Source organism: Myotis lucifugus, unplaced genomic scaffold, assembly GCF_000147115.1.
Source record: "Myotis lucifugus unplaced genomic scaffold, Myoluc2.0 scaffold_8, whole genome shotgun sequence".
Taxonomy (NCBI): Eukaryota; Metazoa; Chordata; class Mammalia; order Chiroptera; family Vespertilionidae; genus Myotis; species Myotis lucifugus.
The window spans coordinates 6,130,146-6,154,303 of NW_005871056.1; the positions used below are offsets into that span (position 1 = coordinate 6,130,146).

A 24,158-nucleotide genomic window follows, 5' to 3' on the forward strand; every position below is an offset into this window, starting at 1 on the left:
CGAAGATTGTGAAAATGTTGACTGGCTTATTAAGTCTTTTTTTTTTTTTTTTTGGAGAATTTTTATGAGTTTATTTGAGCCAAACTGACAACACATGCCAGCAAGCAAGAGCTCAAATGCTCCCGTCAGTCTTTTTTTTTTTCCTTATTAAGTCTTTACATGGTACACTGCATGGCTCACCAATGCCACAAAACCCTCATGAAATTTCATCTAATGAAGTGTCCAGGAGGTCCAACTCTCTAGAGATTGTTTAACTGTTATTATTTACTTTTAAAATGTCAGATTCCATACTTACTGCCTTTATTAAAAATATGTATTTTAGGCCTGGCTGGGTGACTCAGTTGGTTGGAGCATTATCCTGTATACAAAAGGTTGTGGGTTTGATTCCCAGTCAGAGCACATACCTAGTTTGCAGATTCTATCCCCAGTCTGGGTGCGACTGATCAACGTTTCTCACATCGATGTCTCTCTCTCTCTCTCTCTCTCTCTCTCTCTCTCAAATCAACTAATATCCTCAGGTATGTTTTTAAAACCAAAGGACTTCTATGCGTGCATATAAGCCTAACCAATGGACACAGACAACAGAGGGGTGAGGGGACCAGTGAGGGGGATTGGGGGGTAATGGGGGGATGAGGACACATATGTAATACCTTAATCAATAAAGACATTTTTTAAAAAAGGGTATTTAAAAAATAATTAATTGCCCCAATTAAATCCAAGTCTACTGAGTTCCTCTTTGGCTATTCTGTATCCTATATTGCCAGAAGATCTCCCAGCAAACTCTCCTCCTTACGCCAGCCGTGAATGGGGCCAAATCCATCCCACATCAGCCTCTGACACGTCAACGGGAAAGGGCTTTAATCACCCACAGAGGGCGAGGCTCCTTTCCCCTGGGAGCCCTGTCCTCGAGGAGCAGCAGCTGGCTGTCCTGGAGGCAGGTGTCCCTGGAGCCAGGAAGAGCAGGGCTCGGCAGTGGGTAGGTCCCGCTGCCTGGCTTGATGTGGGGACAGGTACAGCCATACCTAAGAGATACTGTGTGTTTGGTGCCAGACCACCAGCACTAAAATGAGTATGGCAGTAACACTCGTTGTAAGCGTTTTGCTGGTGGAGGGTCTTGCCTTTTTTTTTTTTTAAAAAATATATTTTATTGATTTTTTTACAGAGAGGAAGGGAGAGAGATAGAGAGTTAGAAACATCGATGAGAGAGAAACATCGATCAGCCGCCTCCTGCACATCTCCTATAGGGGATGTGCCCGCAACCCAGGTACATGCCCTTGACCGGAATCGAACCCGGGACCCTTGAGTCCGCAGGCCGACGCTCTATCCACTGAGCCAAACCGGTTTTGGCGGAGGGTCTTGCCTTTACTTTGTAAAAAAATGCAACATCTGTGAAGCGCAATAAAGTGAAGTGCATTAAAATGAGCTCTGCCTGGATTTATGTCAGAGGCAGACACTGGCCTTCCCAAGAACTCAGGCCTGGGACTCCCTGCAGTGGAAGGCCGTGGCCAGATCACGATGGTGAGAGCGGAGTTTTCTAGAATTTAGACCACTAACTGGGTCTTTCTCTTGAAAATAAGAGGACAGGGAGAGGTGAGTCCAAGGGCCAGAAGCAGGGGGAGAAAAAGATGTGTGTCAAGAGCCTGTCACAGAATTGGGGGGCTTGGCGTTCTTTGCCCCACTCAGCTTTCCTCGGGAGCTTGGGCCCATGTGGAGGAAGAAAGAGCAACCTCTCCCCATTTCTCAAGCATTCCTGCAAAAACCTGGGGCCCAGCTACTCTCCACTGACTTATGGAAGCTCATCACCCTCCTCCTCAGAGGGGGCTTAGCTCTGACCTTCCCACCGTGTAAACTGAGGGGAATACCAGCCTGTTCCTGCCACCAGGCTGCACAGCCCGCCTGCCCACCCAAGGCCACCTGCCTCCATCGTGGCGGGCCCTGGGGGAGGGAGGGAGGGGAGTCTGTTCATCAGCTGGATGTCAGTCTGTTGCTCATGTTCCCCGAGGCAGATTTCTGGAAGGCTCAAGTTCCTCAGAGCACATTCTTTTACCCGCAAGACACCAGAGGTCTGGCTGTGCCAGTTTTCACAGGCCTATGAAATGCTAAGTAGAAACAGGCTTGGACCTCTCCCCTCCCCCAGCTGCCCCAGCACCACCCCGGCTGCACCATGGCGTCAACCCTCTGACTCATCCTCCCACAATTTAAATATGCAGAATTTCAGTTCTGATTTCTGGACCCCTCAGGGGGTTTGGAAAGATAGGGAGGGGGTCACTTCCCTAGGATGGTCTACTTCCCTAGAATGGACTCTAGGGAGATGGGCCAGATCTGGGCAGACCATGGTCCGGCCACTCCATTGTACACGCGTTCCAGGTGTGGCCAGGCTGAGGCTGGCTGGGAGGTGTCAGGGTATAATGAGAGGTCTCTGCACGAAGTTCCAAAGATGAGGCTGAGGGAGATCCCTGGATGGGTCAAGCAACATAGGAAGGCCGTGGCAAGTGGGGCTTTCCTTTGACGTCATTCTCATCCTTCTGGTAAATAAAAGAGAGGATTCTGCCAGGAAATAGGAGGGCAGCAGTGACTTCTCCTTCAAGTCATGGTTCTTGAGAGCCACCATCATCTCCTGCGGAGAAGGGGGCTAGGCTTGTGGGTGAGCAGGGTCAAATGAGGCGGAGATTAGCAAAGCCCACAGCTCAGAAGCAATCCATGAGAACACCAGGGAAAGGCAGGGGTGCTTCCGGAGAATTTTCTGGAAGTACCGCCAAGGTGCTAAGCCCTCGGGCTTTCAGCAAACTCCTGGAACCTCATTCAGAGTGTTCCACTCTGAAGGACTTATTTCCTCATCCTTCTAAATCTGGCTACTCAACAGTTTTACCAGAAACTCTGGCAACTCCCACCAGCAGGCCTGGAACAGGCTGTCCCGACCTCACTCGCGATTTGAGACCTCGAAGTTGTTTGTAAAGTGGGTTGTATGTATGTCAGAAGCGACTGAGTTTCCAGTGGAGCTCACCAGGCCTTACTAATCCATAATGCTCCTGTAATGATATGTGTTCGCTTCCAACTAGACTAGGCCTCCACTTATAATACAATTTCTATGGGCATGTGCATTCTGAGCTTCATTTTGGAGAAGTAGGAGAACGTACCCTTCTGTACCAGCAGAAACCAACAGAGTTGGGATTGTCAGCCTTGGACACATCCTGGGGCAATGGAAGGAATTCACATTTTGAAGCCAAAGAGACCAGGTTCCAATCTTGGTTCTACTGCTCAATGGTTGGGAGCCTCTCAGAACCTCAGTGTCTTCATCTCCAAAACAGATATAATAATACCTACCTTGCAATATTGTCATTAGGATAAAAAATAATGAGCATATTATAAGTTGGGACATAGTGATCATACAATAAGCTCAATTTTCATCCAAAGAGGCCAGAAATTTCAATGGATAAGGGAGATGACAGAACCCTGGAGACGGGCAATATTACTCAGGTTTTTAAGAATCTGGGGACTGGGTCCAGAAACTAGAGACAAGTAAGATCAAGGTCACCAGCAATGGAGGCTTGGAATAAAGGAGTGGTGAGGCGCATGGGTGGCTTGAAAGAGTTCATTCACCTCTGTGCAGAAAAGAGCAAACGTGGGGTGGTGGTGGAAGGAGAGAGTTCCTCTGCTCTGCTTCCAAGACTGAGTTTCCAAAACTAGTTCTGAGGCTGAGGCTGGACATTCCTTCCCACACGGCCAATGCCTATTTGTATTGAGGTGTGCATGTGGCCAGTGAGCCGGGGGTGAGAGGGCAGTCTACTGTGCATGGTACCACAAGGCGGGACATTACACTGCTGGCAAGGGGCTCTCCCCACCCAAACCCTTGCCCCTGCACATGTGCCTGCACCCTGAGGAATCGCCAGTAGGCCAGAGGAGGCATCACCTGGCTCAGTTCATCATCGAAACTGTTTCTTAGTGGACGAGGGGAAGGAAGACATACCCGAGCGAGCAGAATGAGGCTCAGAGCCATTTTATTTTAATATTTGGAGATGTGTGCTTAATTTGCACCCCCGAATTGGAAGCGAAGCAGAACTTATTGTTCACAGATTTATTAAACTGGCTGATGTGGAACTCTTTGAAGAAGAAAAAAAAAGCAATTAGCTGAGCCAACATGAGTTCATCAAAAGCCATTCATGCCAAACCAACCTCATTTCCTTTGTTAATGGGGCTCCCAGACCAGCAGGAAGCCGTAACATGGTGTTACTTGACTGGAGGAAGTCTTTTGACAAAGCTTGTTATGATATCCTGGTAGACAAGATGCAGACACGTGCCTCAGAGTCCTCTGGGAGAACCGGCTAAAGGCATGCCCAGTGCAGGAGTTGACAGATCAGTGTGACCTAAAAGACGGGCCCAAACTGTGTACCACTCATCATTGTCATGGACTTGGGTGAAAGCGGGGAATAGCTGGTAAATTTATGAATGACACTAAGCTGATAGGAATGCCTAATAAGATAGCCCAAAGGCTAAAAATTCAAGATTAGACCCAAGACTATAAGAAGGGGCTCTGACCAAGGAGAAGGAATCTAATGGAGTCAGTTTGGGCTGCTGTACCAAAGTATCATAGACGGTGTGGCTTATAAACAACAGAAATCTATTTCTCACAGTTCTGGAGGCTGGAAGTCCCACATCAGGATGCTAGCATGGTCAGGTTCTGGTGAGAGCCTTTTGTGGATGGCAGACTACCGACTTCTTTTTGTCTCTTCATAAAACCAAAAGAGAGTGATCTGGTCTCTTCTTACAAGGGAACTAATCCCATGCAGGAGGGCCCCACCCTCATGACCTAATCACCACCCAAAAGCCCCAACTCCAAATACCACCTTGGTCCTGATGTTTCTTTGCTGTTTTTCCCCTTTTCAGATCTGAGCTGCACATACTCTCTGATGGTGGCCAATCCAAACTCTGAATCCTGAAAAGTCCTTTTTTTTTACTGAGTGAAAGAACCTGCTCCTGCTGGTCTCCTGTCTCCTGGTGGGTGGCAAACTGCCCAAATACGTCTGGTGTTCCCTTTTCAAGCCTTTGGGCCACAGGAGGCGTCTGGCCACAACTAGAAGCCTTGGCTCTACCAAGCATGGCAAGAAGAGAGGATAGTTCCTCCCTATGTCCTCTGGGGCCTTTGGGGGGCTCAAGGCCTCTTTCAGGAAGGATGGATCAATGGCTTCTTCAGAACCACATTCTCCAGAAGGGGCATGTATCCTGTTTCTGTAAGGCTATCCCCCACTCTCTCACAGTTTTCCTGGGGTGCCTAAAGCCCCTGGGATAGGTCCAGCCTTCCTTTTCCACCCTGGGTGCTGACCATCCCAAGGAGACCCTCCCCACTACCATGGGTGGGCCCAAGACACGCAGTCTGCCAGGGGTCCCAGAGAAGTGACTCTCCCCACGGGAGCAGGATGTAGGAGGCAGCTTGCTGCCTAGGTCTCCCTTCCCCACCAGACCCCAAGCAGGCCTGCCACCCAAGCCTCATTACTGAGCAGGGAAACAACTAAACAAGCCTGGAGGGGCCCATGGAGAGGCGGAGCCACACTCATGTTTCTGTTCAGACCTGAGCTGGGGACCCAGAACAAGGGGGCACGTTTCTAGGCTGCCAAGTGGGGGATTGTGATGTGCCCACAAAACCGATGTTAAGAGAAGCCTAACAGAGTCAACTGCTCTCGTATCATAGCTGTGAGGCCTTCAGTGAGGCCGCGTGCCATTGCCATGGAGACGACCAGTTCTCCTGCAGAGCCCAGCTCCTTGCCTGGCCTTTCCCTCGTGGTCGGCACAGTAGCCGAGTGTTTTCTATCATTCTCCACGCTGGTTTCTCTCCTTTCTGACACTATGCATTAAAACATGCTCTGCATCAAATCTCGTTAGGCCTTGTTTTGCACATCTGTTTGAGGCTATTTTCTCTCCGTTAATAACACCCATGTGTTTTGTCATTTTTTTTTTTACCCCTCTTGTTGTTTTCCTTTTCAGGTTCAATAGATCCAACTGGCCAGATGCCACTCTCACCCTGACCATCTTCCACCCACTTACCTCCCAACACACAAGCACACTCTCCCTTTCACCCCCATATACACCTCCACACATACCCCAACTCCTGCCACATACGCTTTCCCCGCTCACATACATCCCTGTCTCCACCCTCCACATAGCCCCCCCCCCACATACACACCCACTTCTCTCAAAAATTCCCTCCTATCTCCACCTTCTCCATCTTCACATACATCCACCTCCTCTCCATACCTGTACACCTCCTCACTACTCCACTTCCTACACATAGAAATGCCTCTTACACATACAATTACCCCAAAACACACCCACACGTCTCTGCACATATTCGCCTCACACCTCAGCTGGGTGTTCACCACTGAACAGCCCCGAACTCACTGTCCTGGAGCAGTTCCCTCATAGAAGGACCCTGCATAGCTCCCATGGTTCAGCGCAGTGGGTTCTGCTCTGGTGGTTGGGGAGCTGATTCCAGGTCCTGCATGTCCTCCACTAAGGAAGGGACACAGACACATAGGAGCCGGAGGCTTCCCCGCCGTGTACCCACCTACCACCCTCCTCTCGGGGACACCCTTGGGATGAATGAGCATGGGCAGGGGCTGGCCACTTCATGAACAAGGGACTAGAAAGTGACTCTTCCCTTTCTTTTCTTGGCTGTTCTAAAAATACAATGGACTCCCTCCCCTGCTTATCCGACAGGAAGCTCCCTGCCTGTGCACAGCCATTGTCTGCAGGCGGGCAGACTTCCCCTGGACTGGGCTGAGGGCTCTCACAGGTCACACCTAGTCCTCCTAGCCACTGGTTTCCGAAGACCCTTCCCTGATCTCCTGGGAGAACTGGTCTCTCGTTGGCCTGTTTCCCATCTACCCAAACCTCGCCAGCCTCCCAGAAGTGGCCTTAGAGGCTTTGGCTGGGTAGCTCGCCCTTTCTCCAAAGGCGCCAGCAGGACACATTTCCGGACCACACTGACATTTAGAAAATCTAAACATTCATAAATGTCTGCGTGGCCTTTTTGAAATCGGCAATTAGTTGTTAAAGGTCTCCGTGATTCCCACAATGTTCAGCCCCTCTTTAATTTTTCCCCCTAAAACACATAGTTACTCTTCATTTCCCATGGTTGTTTCTGGAGTGCTTCAGCTCTACGGCGAAGAGCTCCTCAATCAACAGGTGGTAATAATCTGGGGGTCATTCCTTATGAGCAACAGATTTCGAACACCACAACAAGGGCAGGCGGAGAGAAGTCTGCTGAACAGCGGACGCGGGCCAGGCGGGCACTTTACCTAAGCTATTTGGTTTGGATTTTCCCCTCAGAGCACCCTGCAAAGGAAGGGGTTATTGTTCCCGTTTTACAATGAGGAAACTGAGGCTCAGGAGGGGGAAGCATTGGCTTGCCAAGGAGACGTGGCAAGGAAATGGTTGAGCTGGGAATTGGATGTTGAAGATCATGCTCTTACCCATCATACCAGGTTTGTTCCACCTGAGGATCTGGGAACAGAGCAGAACAGCAGCCTAATCTTCCATAGAGTGAAATCCCATGGCCTCACCTGTGGGATCCCATAGCCTCATCCATGTCAAGGGATGGACCCTGCTCCAGGCCAGAGCAAAGGACCTACAGTGAGGACCAGGGAGAAGCTGCCTTTAGATGGCCCCAGGACACCCAGCCAGTCAGCCACGAGCTGTCCGACTCCCTCTCCACAGGAAGCAGGGGGCTTCCTCATTTGTGACCTTAGTTTACCCAGCACGATACACCACCGTGACAAGAACTATGACTTAATGGTTGCTGCACATGCCAGCTACCAGGCTAAATCCTGAACATTCACCCTCTCAGTCCTCACAGCCCAGCAAGACGGGGTCCATCTCATACAGGAAGGAACTGAGACTCAGAGCTGAGAACAAGGTGGCCAAGGCCACATCATTGGGGAACTTCAATGCCCAGATTCAGACCAGGACCACCTGAATCCAGAAGACAGTTCAGATTCATGACTCCATTCAGGGTGGTGCTTTTAATAAAATGCATTTGTTCCTGATGACCTTGCATAATTGAAAACTCAAGTTCTCAGAGGACTACATTTGAAGTAAGAGTCACATTTCAAGCTTTTCCCCTGAAGTGAACCTTTTTTTTTGTGGACATATTGGCAAAGCACACACCCATGTTGCTCTGGCACCCAGGGCACAGTCCCAACTATATTCCACAGATGTGGCTCTTGGACCAAAGTCCTCTTCATGCTGCCCCCTGGCACCAGGAAGATGTCTTCAAGGTGGCTCAACCCTGAGCACTTCCAGCTGCTGCTCTGATCCCAAAGTGGCAGGGACTGCTGTGCCCTATTGTTGCAAGTAGGATTTACACAATTAAAATGAACAACAAAAATGCTCATTTTCCTGGCCAGCGATTCCGCCCTGCAGGCCTGAGAGGCAAACTGTGGCTCCGCTCAAAGTCCCCTTTGGTTTCTCTCTAGTGGAGTTTGGCTCAGTGCACTGAGCTCAAGGCAGGAACTGAGGATCATGGTGGGTTGAACCAAATTGCTAACAAGGAGCAGAATGACTGCTTTCAGAGGCCTGCCCATTTCTAACCACCCTCTGTGGTGGCTGCTCTATGTGAAGCAAATGCCATCGGGATGTAGTTATGGCTGCGGGAAGCCAACTCACCAGGCTAAGCAGGCCACCATGTGTGGCACCTAGCAGGATGCCCTCCCCTTGGCCTGGCCAAAGTGCCCTAGGCTCCCTTGCTGATTTCATTATCCTAGTCTTCATGCTGATGGAAGCGGCAGGGACCTCAGGTCTGGAAAGACAGTAGCGCAGTGGGCCTGACCACCCTCGCTGATGGCCAGCAATTCCTGATTCTCTTTCAGAGCTGGCCTCATGCCACCTGTCTAGACCGAGGAGGAGAAAGAGCATGGCAGGACACTAGGGTCAGGTCAGTCTTCCTCCTGTGCCTATTGAAGCAGGACTTAGCCCTTAAATAGTCCAGAAGGATCCAAGGCCACAGTGCATTTATGAGAAATGACTAGTTCACAGGCGATTTACAGAGAGGTGGAGAGAAGATTCCCATGATCAGAACCCAGCAGACATTTCATCACTAGACATCCTTGTTCCTACTCCATCTTTCCCCATTCCAGCCACCTACCTGACCCCAGGTAAGTCACACAACCTATAAAAGAATCCCTTCTGTCATCCTAAGTGCTTCATCTCTTGAGCCTGATCTGTACATATGACTTTAAAAAAAAAAAAGTCTGGTACTTACACACAGGGGAATCAATTATTCCCTCAGCACATCCCTAGCTGGCTCATTTATCCTCAGACATCTTCAACCCCAATACAGTGGACTAAGGAAGAGCATTTATGGACTGGGCCTCTCACTGCTGCTCATCATAAAACCAGTGCCATTTCCCACATCCCTTAAAAGAAGTGCAAATTTATCCCAAGCCAATAAATTATCATAAAATGAGCTCCAAAGTAGTGATGCTCTTGGGGTGCCAAGTAAATGCAAATGCAAAACCATTCCGTATGGCTATTTCCCAACACAGACCACACAAAATTTCTACAGGGGAAAAAAAATCCCTCTGAAATGAACCCAAGGTCAAATATCATAGAATATACAAGAAAATAATCCACCACAAACAAGAGCAAGCAGACACAAAGCACTGGAGGATTAGCATTCTCAAAACTTTAGCGAAAAGAACAATTGGAAAGACTATAAAATAAATATATTTAAAATAATTGTGGAGAACAAAGGAAAACTAGAATTCATAAGGAAATATCAAAAAACCATGTAAGTAGGACAGATAGATTTGAACTATTATAATAACTTTTAGAAATGAAAAAATATATATAGACCCATTAAAATTTAAAATGTAAAGGATGGCTTAAACATCAGATTAACATAGCTAGAGAAAGACTAAGTGAACAGGAAGACATACTTGAGGAAATCACCCAGGATGCAGCACAGATGAACAAAGCACTAGAAACTATGAAAGAGAAGTTAAGAGACACGGAGACCAGAAATAAAAATGTCCAACATTTTAGAAGAAAGAATGGAGAAAATCTGGGTATCAATACTGGGAACATTTTTGGCTGAAAATTTTTGAGAATTAAAGAAAAACCTTAATCTTCAAAAGAAATAGCACATGGAACTTCCAAAGATAAGTGACAATTAATCCATACTTAGACACCTTATGGTGGACATGCAGAACAGCAAAGAAGAGAGATAATCATAAACACAAATAGAGAGAAAAAACCCAGAATACCTAAAAAGACTGATGAAGAAGTTCCAATATCAAGAGAAGGCAGAAGATAGAGGCATGGTACAATGTGCTAAGAGGAAATAACTAAATGCAATCCTGTTTGTATCTCAACTATAATTCAAAAGCAAGGGTAAAATTAAGACATTTTCAGACAGAGATTCAGAGAGTTTCTTACTCATGTATCCTGGTTGTGGTAGTTACACAAATCTATAAATGTGTTCAAACTTACAGAAAAAAATATATTTTTCCACAATTAAAAAATAATATACCCAAACCATTGAATTTTACACTTTAAATGGGTGATCTGTATGGCATGTGAATTATGTCTCAAGGAAGCTGTTAAAAAGAAAAAGAAAAAAAAAGAGGTATCTGAAGGAAAACTGATAAATCGTAATGGTCAGTATATCTGTCTGTTATATTATTTTCTTTACTTTGCTATAGTTTGAAATTTTTATATTAAAAAATATAATAATTTTTAAAGAATAGGGAAACTCTTACTGGGCAATGCAGTGGTTTTTAACTTCGTGTTTCTGAATTACCTAAAATCCTCACTCATCTCTCCCTGCCACAGGGCCTATCACTAAGAACCAGAGGCTCCGTGTCACAGAAGGGCCACTTGTCTCAGAATCAGGAGGTCTGAGTCTGTCCCTCCCTGATGGGTGTCCTTGGGAAAGTTACTAGACATCTTTGAGTGCCATGTTTTCATCTTAGACCTCTTCTCTCCTCTTCACAGGTGTCCAGAGGAATCAAATGAGATCATCGTGCAAGTGTATTCTAAACCTAAAGAATGGTGAATGCACCAATGTCAGGAAGTGTTAAATACACAATTAAACATGAAAAAATTCCACAGACCTCATCATGGTCAATGCTCTGACCCTCATCCTGCCAAACCCATCACAGCACCGTTCACCAGTGTCTCTACTTGTGTGCAATGGGTCATTCCTGGCATGAAGCACAGGGAATTACAAAGGAGGTGGGCCATCCACTGCAGGCTCCACCCTCAGCAAGCCAGAGCTGGGACAGTTGCTTCATAGCTCCACATGATTCTGCATGTCCTGGTTTCAGATGGGCTTTGGGGAGAAACAAAACAATAAAATCCAAGGAAGTTTTTGGTGGGAGAGGACGGTGTGGCTCAGTGTGGTATCCACTGCCCCAGAAGCACCGCCGCCAGCTTTGCCTTAGGGCAGCGGTTGGAGGCCACTTACCGATGCTGGCCACGGAGTACTGGTAGGGCTCTGAGAGGAAGTGTGGGAGGGTGAGGATGAAGGCACCCGAAGCTAGGAGGAGACCCCCAATGCCAATCAGCCGTGGACGGTGCACCCGGCTGCCAAAGTAGCTGACGAAGATGATGAGGATGGCGTTGCTGATCTGTGGAGAGAGCAGAGGGACCGAGTGAGACCAGAGACTCCGTCCTCACCCACCCACAGTGGAGACCTGACTGTACCTTTTCCAGGAAAAGCAGATAGGGAAGAGGCTACCCAGTGGTAGCTGGGGCCCAGGCAGAGTCCCCGGGTCAGCCTTGCCCAGAGAGCCTCACCGTGGGACAAGCTTTCCCTGTTGTCAGAAATTCTTCCCAGCCTCAGCCTTCAAGACTAAACCAAGGGAAGTCTCTGGAGACAATGAAAAGCTCGTGGCCTTAATTTCAACCATCTTAGGACCAAGCCCTTTGGGGCAAAATCCAAGGGTGCCTCCCATTCTGGCTGATTCCTGGAAACAGCACGTGTTCCTTCATTAAACTCCCTGAGGACTTGGGCTTGGTAGTCAGAAGAGCCACCAAGTAACATGCACTATCTCGTTTCATCATGCAACAACTTTCATTTTACAGACAGAATTGGGGCTCGGAATATTAAGTCACTTGTCCAGGTCCATGAGGTTAGGAAGTGGCTTGAACAGATACTAAGTTTTAACTAAATTAGCCCCACTGCCTCTTGGAGGAGGGGGTTTCTGTCCCAGCAGCTCTGCTCCTCACCTGCCCCTGGCCCACCCTAGGTCTGCCTCCACTTCTATCAATGGGGGACAAGGACTAAAGCACCCTTACATCCCTACCAGTTGAGCGCACCAGTAACTCCATGTTCCTGGTGCTCACTGGAAGGCGTGCTCTCTGAGCTCCACCCAGAGCCAGGGAAGGGAACCGAAGGCCCCAGCTTGGGGATAAGGGTCATAAATGGTAAAAGGGGTGCTGGCAGATCTTATGACTACAACTGCATCCAAGGACATCACCCTCTGCCCCAGGACTTATGTTCGCCTGGACTCGAGGAGCCCTGAATGTCAGCACCCATTGCCCCTGCCCTGTCCACACCAGTATCCTTGTGGCTCGAAAAGCAGGTGCCTTGTCTTAGGACATAGGGCCAGAGTCTTGGTACCTGGCTCTTGCCAAGATCACCAGTGACCTTCTCATTGCCAAATTCTCAGCTCTCTTCTTCCTTGATCTCTCAGCACCATTTGACTCAGTCGAGCATTTCTGTTCCCTGGGTTTCCATGGCACCACCTCCTCCTAGTCTCCTTCCCCTGGCTGCTCCTTCTCCATCTCCTTGGCTGATTCCTCTTCGCTTCCCCAAACTCTCAACTCTCAGAGCTCAGTCCCTGCACCGCTACTCTGGTCTTGGTGAGCTCATCCAGAACTGGGGGCCTCATGGAAAGAGAAGAGAGGGCTGGGCCTGGGAGCCACCAATGTTGCTGCCATGATGGAAGGGCTCTGCTGCCTCCCATGCCTCTTTCTCACTGACTCCCAGTGACTCCTAGTTGATCCTCCCACCCCTGACCTCTCAGCCCACCCTATCTTCTCAAACTTGGATGTGTAGTCACTGAGGGACTGTGTGAAAGCCACATTGCTGGGAGGTCGTAGAGATCTGACTTTTCTGGGGGTAAAAGCTCTGGCTTCTGTGAAGCTCATAATACTGGAGCTGCTGGGCTTGGGGTTGCTCCCCACCTGCATGCGTGGGGCTCACCTCCTCCTAGACTGGGGATGGGCAGAGGTCCATAAACTCGTGGGTGGTCAGGGAATTCAATTAGAGGCTCAGAATTTCGAGCCAACAGCCCTGCACACCCGGGGCAAGCTGCTGCATTTGCTGAGCCCCAGTGCCCTCATCTGTCAGGTGGGAGGAGCAAGCAGAGCACCTGCTCACAGGGCTGCTGTGAGGAGGCCCCAGGTCAGGGATCCCAGAACAGTGGGCCTCATGGAAAGAGAAGAGAGAAGCTGAGCCTGGGCACCCCATCTCCTTACCTGGAGCCACCGAGGCTCTGAGCTCAGTGCCTGGTGCCAGGAAGCCCTGGAATTGGTAGCTGCTTCCACCATGCCCATTGCACCTGGCTGTCTCCTTTCCCCAGGTGTCTATCCCAGCTCCCCATGAACTGTTCTTCCTGGACCCCCCTCCCAGGCCTCGAGACCAGGGTGCACAAGTGGGGTCGGATGGACCAGAACCTGCTGCTTACCTCATTCAAGCTGGAAATGAGACCCGAGGAAGAACTGGAGAGGCCAAAGCGCTTCTCGATGGTGGTGAGGCTGCTCTTGAAGTAGGCGCTGTACAGGAGCTGGGAGAGCTGCAGGAGGCCATGGCAGAGCACGAACACCTGGGGAGATACCGTGTGACGCATGAGGTCCCTGGACAGTGAGCCCTGGCTGCCCACCTGGGCCTCCCGTTCTGTTTCTGCTCTGTTTTCTCACCCGTTACTTAGAAACACTGATTTGATCAGGCAGTCCTGAGGGTGAAATGCCATCATCGTCACATCAGGTTTCTCCTGGGACTCAGTGAGCTCTCAGCCATCCATTCCCACCATCCTGCTGCCATAAACGGCCCGTAAACTAGGGGTGGAGAAGCACCTCTGGGAAAGGCCTGACTAATCAGCCACATCACTTAACGTGTTTTCTGAGGGCATCTCAGTGCCCTGCGGGCTGCTGCTGTCCTTCCTCCTGTCCTGCAAGGGCTGAAGTTACTCTCCAGCCAATCAGGTCACTCCCAGGGCCCTGACACACGCCAGGCCGGTGTGCCACTCCTCTTGACCTGTCCTCCCTTTCCCAGACTCCAGCAACACCTGTGCACAGACCACCTGGTTTTAATGAATGTCCCAAGCTTGTTATGGCCTCTATCAGGACTACCTGTGATTGTGCTGGCTGTTTCCCTGGATGGGTGATAAGGCCTTGTCTTGTGCTGGCTGTTTCCCTGGATGGGTGATAAGGCCTTGTCTCTGCATTCCATCCTGCCCATATACCCTGACAGATGCACAGCGGGGAGGGTGGCATCTGGAATCAGCTCCAGGCTGAGCCCCGGGCCCTCCTGGGTTCTCCGCTGTTGGGCGGGGCCCCAGCAGGTTCGGAAGCAGGAGTCGTACATCCCTGAGCCCCCTGGAAGGTGCCCCTTCTGGGGACTGCACTGCTCTTCCAGGGTGGGGTGCGGTACGTTTCATAGTCTGCCAACGTTCCTCTCTTAATTGAACGCCTGGCGTCGCAGGAGAACAACAGGGGCTCCACCTTCATTTCTGTTTCCTTGAAAAGCTGATCCTGCCCCCTCTGCAGGGGCCCCGCTCCAGGCTGTGGGATCAGAGCTGACATTTCCTCTCCTACCTGCCAGGACAGAGCCTTTGCGAGGCCAGCCTGGGGCTCCCGGATAGTGAGGGGGAGAGTGACGGGGTTTGCCCAGGTCACTGTTTTCCCTGGACACAGGCCATCTGAGCATGCTCAAGCCCCAAGTCCCTGGTCCAAGCCAAATCCAGGGAAGAGGCAACTGGATCTTGGATGCCTTGCCAGATCCTCTTCTTCTGACCATCCCCTAAAGGCTAATGCCCCCCAGTCCATCTGTTAGACCAACGGTTCTCAACCTGTGGGTCGTGACCCCTTTGGGGGTCGAACGACCCTTTCACAGGGGTCGCCTAAGACCATCGGAAAACACATATATAATTACATGTTGTTTTTGTGATTAATCACTATGCTTTAATTATGTTCAATTTGTAACAATGAAATTGGGGGTCACCACAACATGAGGAACTGTATTAAAGGGTCGCGGCATTAGGAAGGTTGAGAACCACTGCCTTAGACTAATCACTTCCCAAATAGGGCTCACCGTCCTTCTCCAATCTCTCCCGTTTCCCTCCATTCTCCATTCTTGCCATTCAGTTCCCTAAGCCAGAAACCTGGAATCCTCCTAGATGCCCCATTCCTCATCCCTTGGCATTTGGTGCCTCTGCTAAGTCCTGTGATGTCTTCTTGGTGTCTCTCTAGCTTGACCTGCCCTTCGTCTCCTTGTTATGCCTTGCCTCACGCCCTTCCCTCTCTCCCTGGCTTACTGCAACAGCCTCTCACAGGTCTCTGTCGGCCCATCAAACCTTCCACCACCCCCCCACCCCACTCCAGAAAGAGCTGACTCAAATACAAACGTGAGCAGGTGACACCCAAATTAACACTTTTCACTGGCTCCCCACTTCCTACAAGATAAAAACGAATGTCCTTGGCATGGTAGCCAAGACGTGACACGTCCTAGTCCTTGACTGACTCTGGCTTCATACTCTGTTGTGGCTGATTGTATTTGACAAAGATGGCCACGCCAATCTCCTGTCCCACATACACCTCTTACAACGTGACAATGACATTCCTTCATCAAAAGATGGAGTCTCTGTTCCCTTCCCTTCAATATGGTCAGTCTTAGCTGCTTGCTTCTTACGAAGCAAATAAAGCAAAAGTGATGCTGTGCAGCCCCTGAGGCTAAGTCCTGAACGTCGACAGAAAATCTACCCGGCTCCTTCTCTTTCAGGACCCTTAGAACACAGACATCACATTATAAGAGAGCTCAGGCTTCCTACACATGAAAAGGCCACAGTTGGTGTCCCAGGTGACAACTCCAGCTAGTTTCAGCCTGCAGCCAGCATCATGTTACCAAGCGAGCCTTTGGAGGATTCCAGCCCATCTTTGATGTCAAGAGGAACAGACTGAGCTCTCCCCACCGAGCCTTAGATAGAGGGCAGATTGAGTAAGCAAACTAAATGCTGTCATCGTTTGAAGCACTAAGTTTGGGGTCACTTTGTTACACAGCACTAGGTAGCTGCAACACCTGCTGCCACACACCTTGCCCTTCAAACTTCTTCAAGGTCCTACTATTCAAGTTCCCCACAGCACACATTCATTGTCTGTGTATTTGCTCACAATCTGTGCAGAATCATCTCTCCCTTATTTGTCTGGATAATTCTTCCTCACCCTTCAGGGACCCCTTGCCAGCCTGGGGCTCAGTTATGTGTCTAGTTCAAGGTTGCTTCTAAAAATCCCAGCAGCCTGCTGCTGACTCCTGCACAGAGGCATCTAGACGGCTTGGCACATGGCTGACCTTAAGGACAGCATTCAGCAGAGGAGTGAGGGCCTAGGGGAGACACAATGAGGGTTGGACCAAAGGCCAGCACAGTGGGGAATAGGGGGGAGCCCATCAGGGGCTCTTGCAGAGGCTGAGTTGACAAGGCTGTCCATGATTCGAGGTGGAAGAAAAGGGACAGCATTTTAGCCTGAGGGTCTGGAAGGGGGCAACACCATGTGTGGAGACGGGGGCCCCAGGAAGAGGAGTATGCCAGGAAGAGGAGTATCCACGGATAGGGAGACAGCAAGTTCAGTTTCAGAACACCTGAATTTCTGAGCATAAAGCTCAAAAAGACCTGTCTCCTTCTAACCAAATTAGCAATTAATTAGCAGGAGTGACTAATGCCTACCAAATTCCCCAGGAGTCTCATGAGAGGAAGGTAAGGACAGTAGAAGAAAATAATCTGTCTCAGATCTTTTCCTAAAAGACATGCCGTTGCTTTTTCCAGTAAATACAGAAATTCCCCATTTTCTCCCTCCAAATACTAGGTGGAAGACTCCGCCTCCATCAGCTGGCACCGTTCCACGCCCCACACCCCTTCACCTCTCCGCCAGCTTTTGGCCACTGCAGCCTGTCAGGGCTGGTGCCCTACGGGTGCCCTGGCAGAAATGCTGGCATGTGTCTGGGCCCTCAGGTTCTAATGCATTCAGCAGATGGAGGAGAATGAGATATGTGACTACAAAGAAGGGGAGAGCAAGGAGAAAATGCCAGGAAAAGAGAAGGAAGGGAATGGATAGTTCCCACAGAGCTTTCTGACCCTGAGCCACTCAGGATCAGCACAGCCATCTGGGCCCTCCGTCTGCCTCCTGAGCACAGTGGACCAGACCCTGGGACCACGACCTAGGCTGCTCGAACTTACCGAGGACCTGACCCATGGCCAGCATGAGATGGAGCGACAACCCCCCTGACACAATGCAGAACCAGAAACCACCCCTGGAAAGCATGGGGTTTAAGAATCTATGTAGATGGACTGGTGGGAGAAGGGGAAGGTTGGCTGGTTGGGTTGCATCCTACCCTCCACCATCATTTAGACCAGTGGTTATCAACCTTCCTAATGCCTCGACCCTTTAATACAGTTCCTCATGTTGTGGTGACCCGCAACCATAAAATTATTTTCATTGCTACTTCACAACTGTAATTTTGCTACTGTTATGAATCCTAATGTAAATATCTGATATGCAGGATGTATTTTCATTGTTACAAGTTGAACATAATTAAAGCATAGTGATTAATCACAAAAACAACATGTAATTATATATGTGTTTTCTGATGGTCTTAGGCGACCCCTGTGAAAGGGTCGTTCGACCCCCAAAGGGGTCACGACCCACAGGTTGAGAACCGCTGATTTAGACCATCTAGTCTTACAGGTTTGGATGGTTTGAGTTTGGGAGTCAAACAAACCTCGGTTCACGTGCTGACTTTGGGCTCCATATCTGTCCTCTCTGACAGTGGTTTCCCCCTCACATAGGGGAGCTATAATCACACCTGTTCACATTGCTGTTGGAAGGCTTGCATGAGAGAGGGTCTCTAAAGCACCTGGCACCCTGGCCAGCCCACACACTGAGGGAATAAGTATAAGCTGCGACTTCTCCCACTGGCTCCTCTGGCCCAAGTAAGGGAACCTCTCTGATGCTTTCAAGTTTCCTGCGGCATGAGAACCCGAGGACAGAGGTTCCCATAGTGTGCACACAGAGTGTCACCAGCTTGAGATGCTCCAAGTTCAAAGGATTCCCAGGAGAAAAAAATGTTTGAAAACTTTGCATATTATAATCGTCCCTCATGAATATTTATAGTTCACGTTAGCATTTTTTAATTTATTTTATTTTTTAATTTTTATTGTTTTATTGCTTAAAGTATTACAAAGGGTATTACATATGTGTCCTTTTTTCCCCCCCGCCCTTGACAGTCCACGTTAGCATTTTAAAGGTTCTGAGAAAACCTTCCGTAAAGACCTGATTAACTTTTGTTTTACCCAAATTTCTCCATACTTTAACCATGGAACCCCCTCAACACATACACATTTTTAAACTATATATAACAGATACTAGTATTTTGCAAAATATACTTTAGGGCAGCAGTTCTCAACCTGTGGGTCGCAACCCCTTTGGCGGTCGAACGACCCTTTCACAGGGGTCGCCTAAGACCATCCTGCATATCAGATACTTACATTACGATTCATAACAGTAGCAACATTACAGTTATGAAGTAGCAACGAAAATAATTTTATGGTTGGGTCACAACATGAGGAACTGTATTTAAAGGGCCAGAAGGTTGAGAACCACTGCTTTAGGGAAAGATATGTCCCTTTCAGAAAGCAGCTTGTGGTAGAATCTGAGTCTTGTGATTTCTTCACAAAAGGAAAAGAAAATAAAGATATATTACATGGGCTGTATTATCTTCTTTAAAATAACATGCCATAGTTTTCTATCTCCTCAGTCTACTTTTTTTTAAGCACTATTGCTTACTAATACGTTTGTTTATATCATACGTTTGATTTCTCACTATTTGACATCTCCCTTCACCAGGATATAGACTTCATGGAGGAAAGATAATGAGTTTTTTTAGGGTGCCATATTCCCATTGCTTGGTCCATTGCTATTGGCCGGTCCATCCTTGTTGCTTGACACAGTCGTTGCAGGGAAGAAACATCTGCACAGCATATGTTTCAAGGTACCTGGCGTATATGGCATACTGTGCTTAATATGTTTGCTCCCCCTTTTTTTAGGGCTATGTGTTATAACCAGAACCACCTCCCTGAGAAAGGTTGTTTCCCCAGGTGGGGATTTTTCCCTGGAGTTAGGGATTAACAGGCCTAAGGAAGAGAATAAATCAATAAAACCCCCTAGTGTTACAGAAATACCATGTACTACTTATGAAGAACTTGGACTAAGACTATTGGCAATAAATTTGGGACTTGTTGGGCCCACATCCCCAGGGGTCTGCCCACCAGGGAAAGCACCAAAGCCTATACCCCTGGAGACCCACCGACACAGGGCAGTCCCAGGGAAGGCAAGCAGTGGGGCTGGGAGGACATAACCTTTACTGGGGAAGATAATCTCCTTCAGTCACTTCCTTGTAGTTTATCAGTAGAGCAGTAGAATAGTGACCTTGGAATAGCCCTTATAATGGAACACAGAGATTAACCTAGACAAGATTAAAATCAACAGAACTAGATAGAGACAGGATTTTTGGCAAAGGTCAGATAAGAAACTATGGAAATGAAACAATGAACTGTAGAAGGTTCCCCAAAACATACCATGATGTGATTATAGAGGCATGCTTATAGGATCAAATGGTATAAATACAGATGTAACAGGACAATAAAAGGAGAACCTGGCTATGCTGATCAACTGAACGCTGCCTCCCTGTCATTCCTTCTTCGCGGACTCCGTCCACACCTTTGGGAACCCCTGGACCTGCTGGAGCTGGACCCCAACAGTCCATAATTGGGGCTGAACCCTTGCTCCAGAATATTCAACCAGCAGAGTAGCTGTCTGCTCCAATGATCTGTCCTCACTCATTTATGAATTCCCCCGTCAGCGTTGTCTCCCATCAGTCTACACGCCACAAAACTTACAAAGCACAAAACGGCCTGTGCTAGCTTGGCTGCCCCACTTATTTACTTGGATCAACTCTGACTTACTTTTGGATATTTCTAAACCCAAACTAAAAAGTTAAAAATTTGTATTTATGTATGAAGGGACTATCTGGGGTGGTAGAAATAGTTTATATTTTGATCATGGTGGTATTTACACAGGTGAACACATTTATCAAAGCTTCTCAATCATTTAAAATCTGTGCACTTGATTATAGGTAAACTATATCTCAATAAAGTCGACCTAAGAAAAATTAATTTTAAAAAGATTTGCAACCATGAAAGTATTCAAAATAATGTTCTTAGGCTTAGAGGGAATTCCATAGATTTAACAAAAAATATTATGAGCATTGCAATGTCATTGGAATAAATTTGTTTATTCAAAGAGCCCTCCCCAGCAATGCAGGGAGAGTTTATTCAAAATTTCAATTTGTTTATTGAAAGGGTCACTACCCATGTAAATATCTACGTTTGTGTGTGTGCTAATGTAAACATCTATGTGTTAAAACTATAGGTCTTTAGGCCTACGTTGCAGAAGAAAGCTCGATGAGAAAGCTGACGCCGGGGGAAGAGCATTCTTGCATGGCATGGTGGGCGGGCAGCTCTAAGACCTCAAATGCTCGGGCTCACAGCTCCCCTCTTTCTCCAGTCCTAGGGAGCACGAAGAGGAAGTTGAAGAGGAAGGAAGCAGGGAAATCAGAGTGGTCGTAAAGATTCTTCCTCTAATAAAGAGGAATCTTTTTTCCATCTGTGCCAAAGAGCTAAGAAAGGCTGAAAAGATATTGAGATGCCAAGTGAAGGCTCAGCGTGGGACCCCAAACCCCTGCCAAGCTTCAGAGATGTAAGTATTATCCCGAAGGGGAAACCATAAGGACCAGGAGGGAAACCCTCGCAGCTCAGGAGGAACGAGAAGGGTCAACGTGTAGCCTAGACCTGGTTTCCTTTGCTCACACATTCATGAGCCTCTTTTCCAAACTAAACATTGGAGCTATGACCTGAGGCATCTAATTATGGTGCTAGGACACGCGGCAGAAGTTCTGAAATGTGATCCCCGTAGGGTATTACCTGTTTAACCACTGGTTCAGCTGTCAACCAACTCTGATTTTGTCCACATGCAACACTCTAGAACATTCTGATGCCTTATGTCCCCTAGAATGTGGAGAGAAACCCCCTCATAAGCAGGAGATGGGGCTGGACTGTGACACAGGCTGTGACCTCTTAGTTGGCAACAACTGCTTCTATCCGTAAGTGACGTCTGCCAGCAATCTGAATGAAACCACTCTTCAGAAAGAAGGAAGGAAGAGCCCAGCCAGCATGGCTCAGGGGTTGAGCATTGACCTATGAACCAGGATTCCGGTCAGGGCATATGCCCGGGTTGCTGGCTTGGTCCCCAGTGGGGGGCACGTAGGAGGCAGCCAATCAATGATTATCTCTCATCATTAATGTTTCTATCTCTCTCTCCCTTTCCCTTCCTCTCTGAAATCAATAAAAATGTATTTTTTTAAAAAGGGAGGAAGAGAGGTAGGAAGGAAAGGAGGGAGAAAGGGGGGCGGGGGGGAGGAAAGAAAAAGGAAAAGAGAGCGGGAGAGAGAGAGAAGAAAGAGAAAAAAGGAGCCCAAGGCAACCTCCTTGCCCCCCCCCCCCCCCTCCGCCGCAGCAATGCAAGGAGAGTTCAGCATGTAGTGTGTGCCAAGGGCCACCGATGTTGTCTGAGGGAGGGAGGAGGCTCGGAGGTGCCTCTTGCTTGAGTTTCTCCACCTCTGGGAGTCAAATCTGGCCCGAGTCCATTCTGCTCCTTCTCTCCCTAGGCTGGGGCTGACTGTACCCCAGACAGGCAGGAACATCTCCAAGGCTCGCATCTCTCCTGGGAAACCCCAGAACAGCATAGCCACGCTGACAACTCAATTTGAGCAACGCTTGGCATTCAGAAGGCCCTTTTCCCAGTCAGGCCCGGTATAATCATAAATCCACTTACATTTCTTCGCACTGTTTCATTCTTTCCCCTGACAGTGTATTATATGCACATGCGTGAAAAATCAAGTAACATGCAAGGGCTTCGAATGACGAGACTCAGCCCTATGCTCAGCTCAGGCCAACCACCCGGACTGCAGTTCAGGGACCACCACCTCTGGTTTGAGTTTTCCTGTGGATTACATGCACACATCTCAAAACAATAAGCTTGTTCTGCAATTTCTTGATTCATCCGTTTAGACGGAAACCATTATAGAAGAGGATTTAGGTCACTTGTTCTTGCACTTCCCACCCCTCTCCCTCCTCTTCCTAACTTTTAATGGTTCTATCAGTATTTGCATCATGATCGGGTCACTTCACTTGGCGAGTGAAGCAAGCTGGGAGCCGGGAGGAGCGGGGCTTCCCTCCTGTGCACACCCCCTCACTAGCTGACTCTCTATCCACTCACAGTCTTGCTCCCCGTCTTTTTTTCTTTTATTGGTTTTCACCATTGTTTTTTACTCAATACTTCCATTATAACGAGGGTGTTGGAGATGAGGGAACTCAAACATGTGCCAGTCTGTCTTCTTAAATTATAAACCCAATCTATTTCCTGCTGCTAAGTCTAGCAGACAAATCAATAATTCTGTCCCCACGTTTTCAATGGGGGAAAAAGTGGCGTACACTTGTCGGTGGACTAAGCAGTCAAACCCCAAAGTGTATCCGAGTCCTTCTCCACCACCCTCCTTCCCGCCCTGCCCCACTACACCCAAGCATCCTGATAAACATTTATGTGACTGGAATCTTCCAAAGTGGTTGGTGTGTCTCCAGGAAAAGGCACATGGCCAGAACGGTGCTGGCTCTGGCCCGTCTCCGCTTATATTTCTATTTTTCAGTTTCTCTACCCTCATAGCCCATTCTCAGACCTTGTGGGCAGTTCCCCAAATGGGTAAGACCTGGGAGGTGAGGTTTGGGGCTCAAGAGGCCCTAAGGCAATGGAGGCAAAGAAGGGAACTCAGAAAGGGTGACATCTGGCAGCTTCCCATCGACCTCAGGACCTCAGAGGTGCAGGCATCTGAAAGGGGAGGAGGGCTCCTCTGAGGCCCACCTGGGAGGCCCCTCAGAGCTGGCGGGAAGCGGGAGGTCGTTTCTCCCTGTCCTTCCAAAGGAAGAAGAAGGAAACAAAGCAAGGACGACGCTGTGTCCTGGAAGGAAGGCCGTCTTTAACCGGTCGGCCCGCTTATTACCCTCCTGTACCTTACGCAGGGTGTGACTTTGGATCGCAATCATGGCCTGGTGGCCCCAGAGGAGAATGCCTCTTTTAAGAAGTGATTCAGGAAATCAAATATGTTCCCACACAGGAAGAATGCCTGAACCAGATAAAGCTCCGAGATTCCAAACAGCCAGCCTCGGGTCAAAGTCGGCGGTATTCACAGCAGCGTTATTAGTATCATTACAAACTAGAAGAAGCCTTTAATAAGACAGGGTCCTGGAAGGCCTTGGGAGTATAAGAATCTGAGCAATCAAAAAAGGAAAACAAAACACAGATTTCCATCGCAGCTTCATTGTTCCTTAAGAGGGAAGTTGAAGAGTTGGACCTGGGAGGGGAGGCCAGTTGAGCCAGACCCAACAGTTCCCATTGTCCTGTGCAACTTCTCTCCAGCATCGCCGTTGCCAGCCTCCCCTGCCTGCCTGTCAGGGTTCTCCTAAAATGACCCCAAAGGCCACTGTCTGAGGCCTGTGACGGCCACGTCAGGAGGGAGGGCTGGAGCCCTCCTCAACTCCAGGCCTTGCACTAAACTGCATCCCACACGTTTCGACTCTGACTTCCAACCCGTTTCTGAAATTCCTGCCCCAAAGCATTACCGTTCCCCCACACCGAGCCCCCCTCTCAATTCCGGTTCTTGCTCCAGTGGGTGCTTTAACCCCCAAACCAACCCTCGAATCCACACCACGCTCTCCATCTCCACTGCGGCCCTCCAGTCTGTGTCACCGCCAGGTCCCATCTGGCCACCATCCCAAGTG

The 24,158-nt window shown here is 48.8% G+C and overlaps 1 protein-coding gene across 1 annotated transcript in view; it reads right to left on the reverse strand.

Moving 5' to 3' along the window:
- Positions 1 to 24,158, reverse strand: part of SLCO2A1 (solute carrier organic anion transporter family member 2A1) — an 82,007-nt gene that overhangs the window by 22,346 nt on the left and 35,503 nt on the right. Inside the window, exons 2-3 of the mRNA XM_014451406.1 lie at positions 13,686 to 13,823; positions 11,459 to 11,621 (exon numbers count right to left, since the gene is read on the reverse strand). Coding sequence (XP_014306892.1) covers positions 11,459 to 11,621; positions 13,686 to 13,823 — 301 coding nt within the window. The remainder of the gene's footprint in view (positions 1 to 11,458; positions 11,622 to 13,685; positions 13,824 to 24,158) is intronic.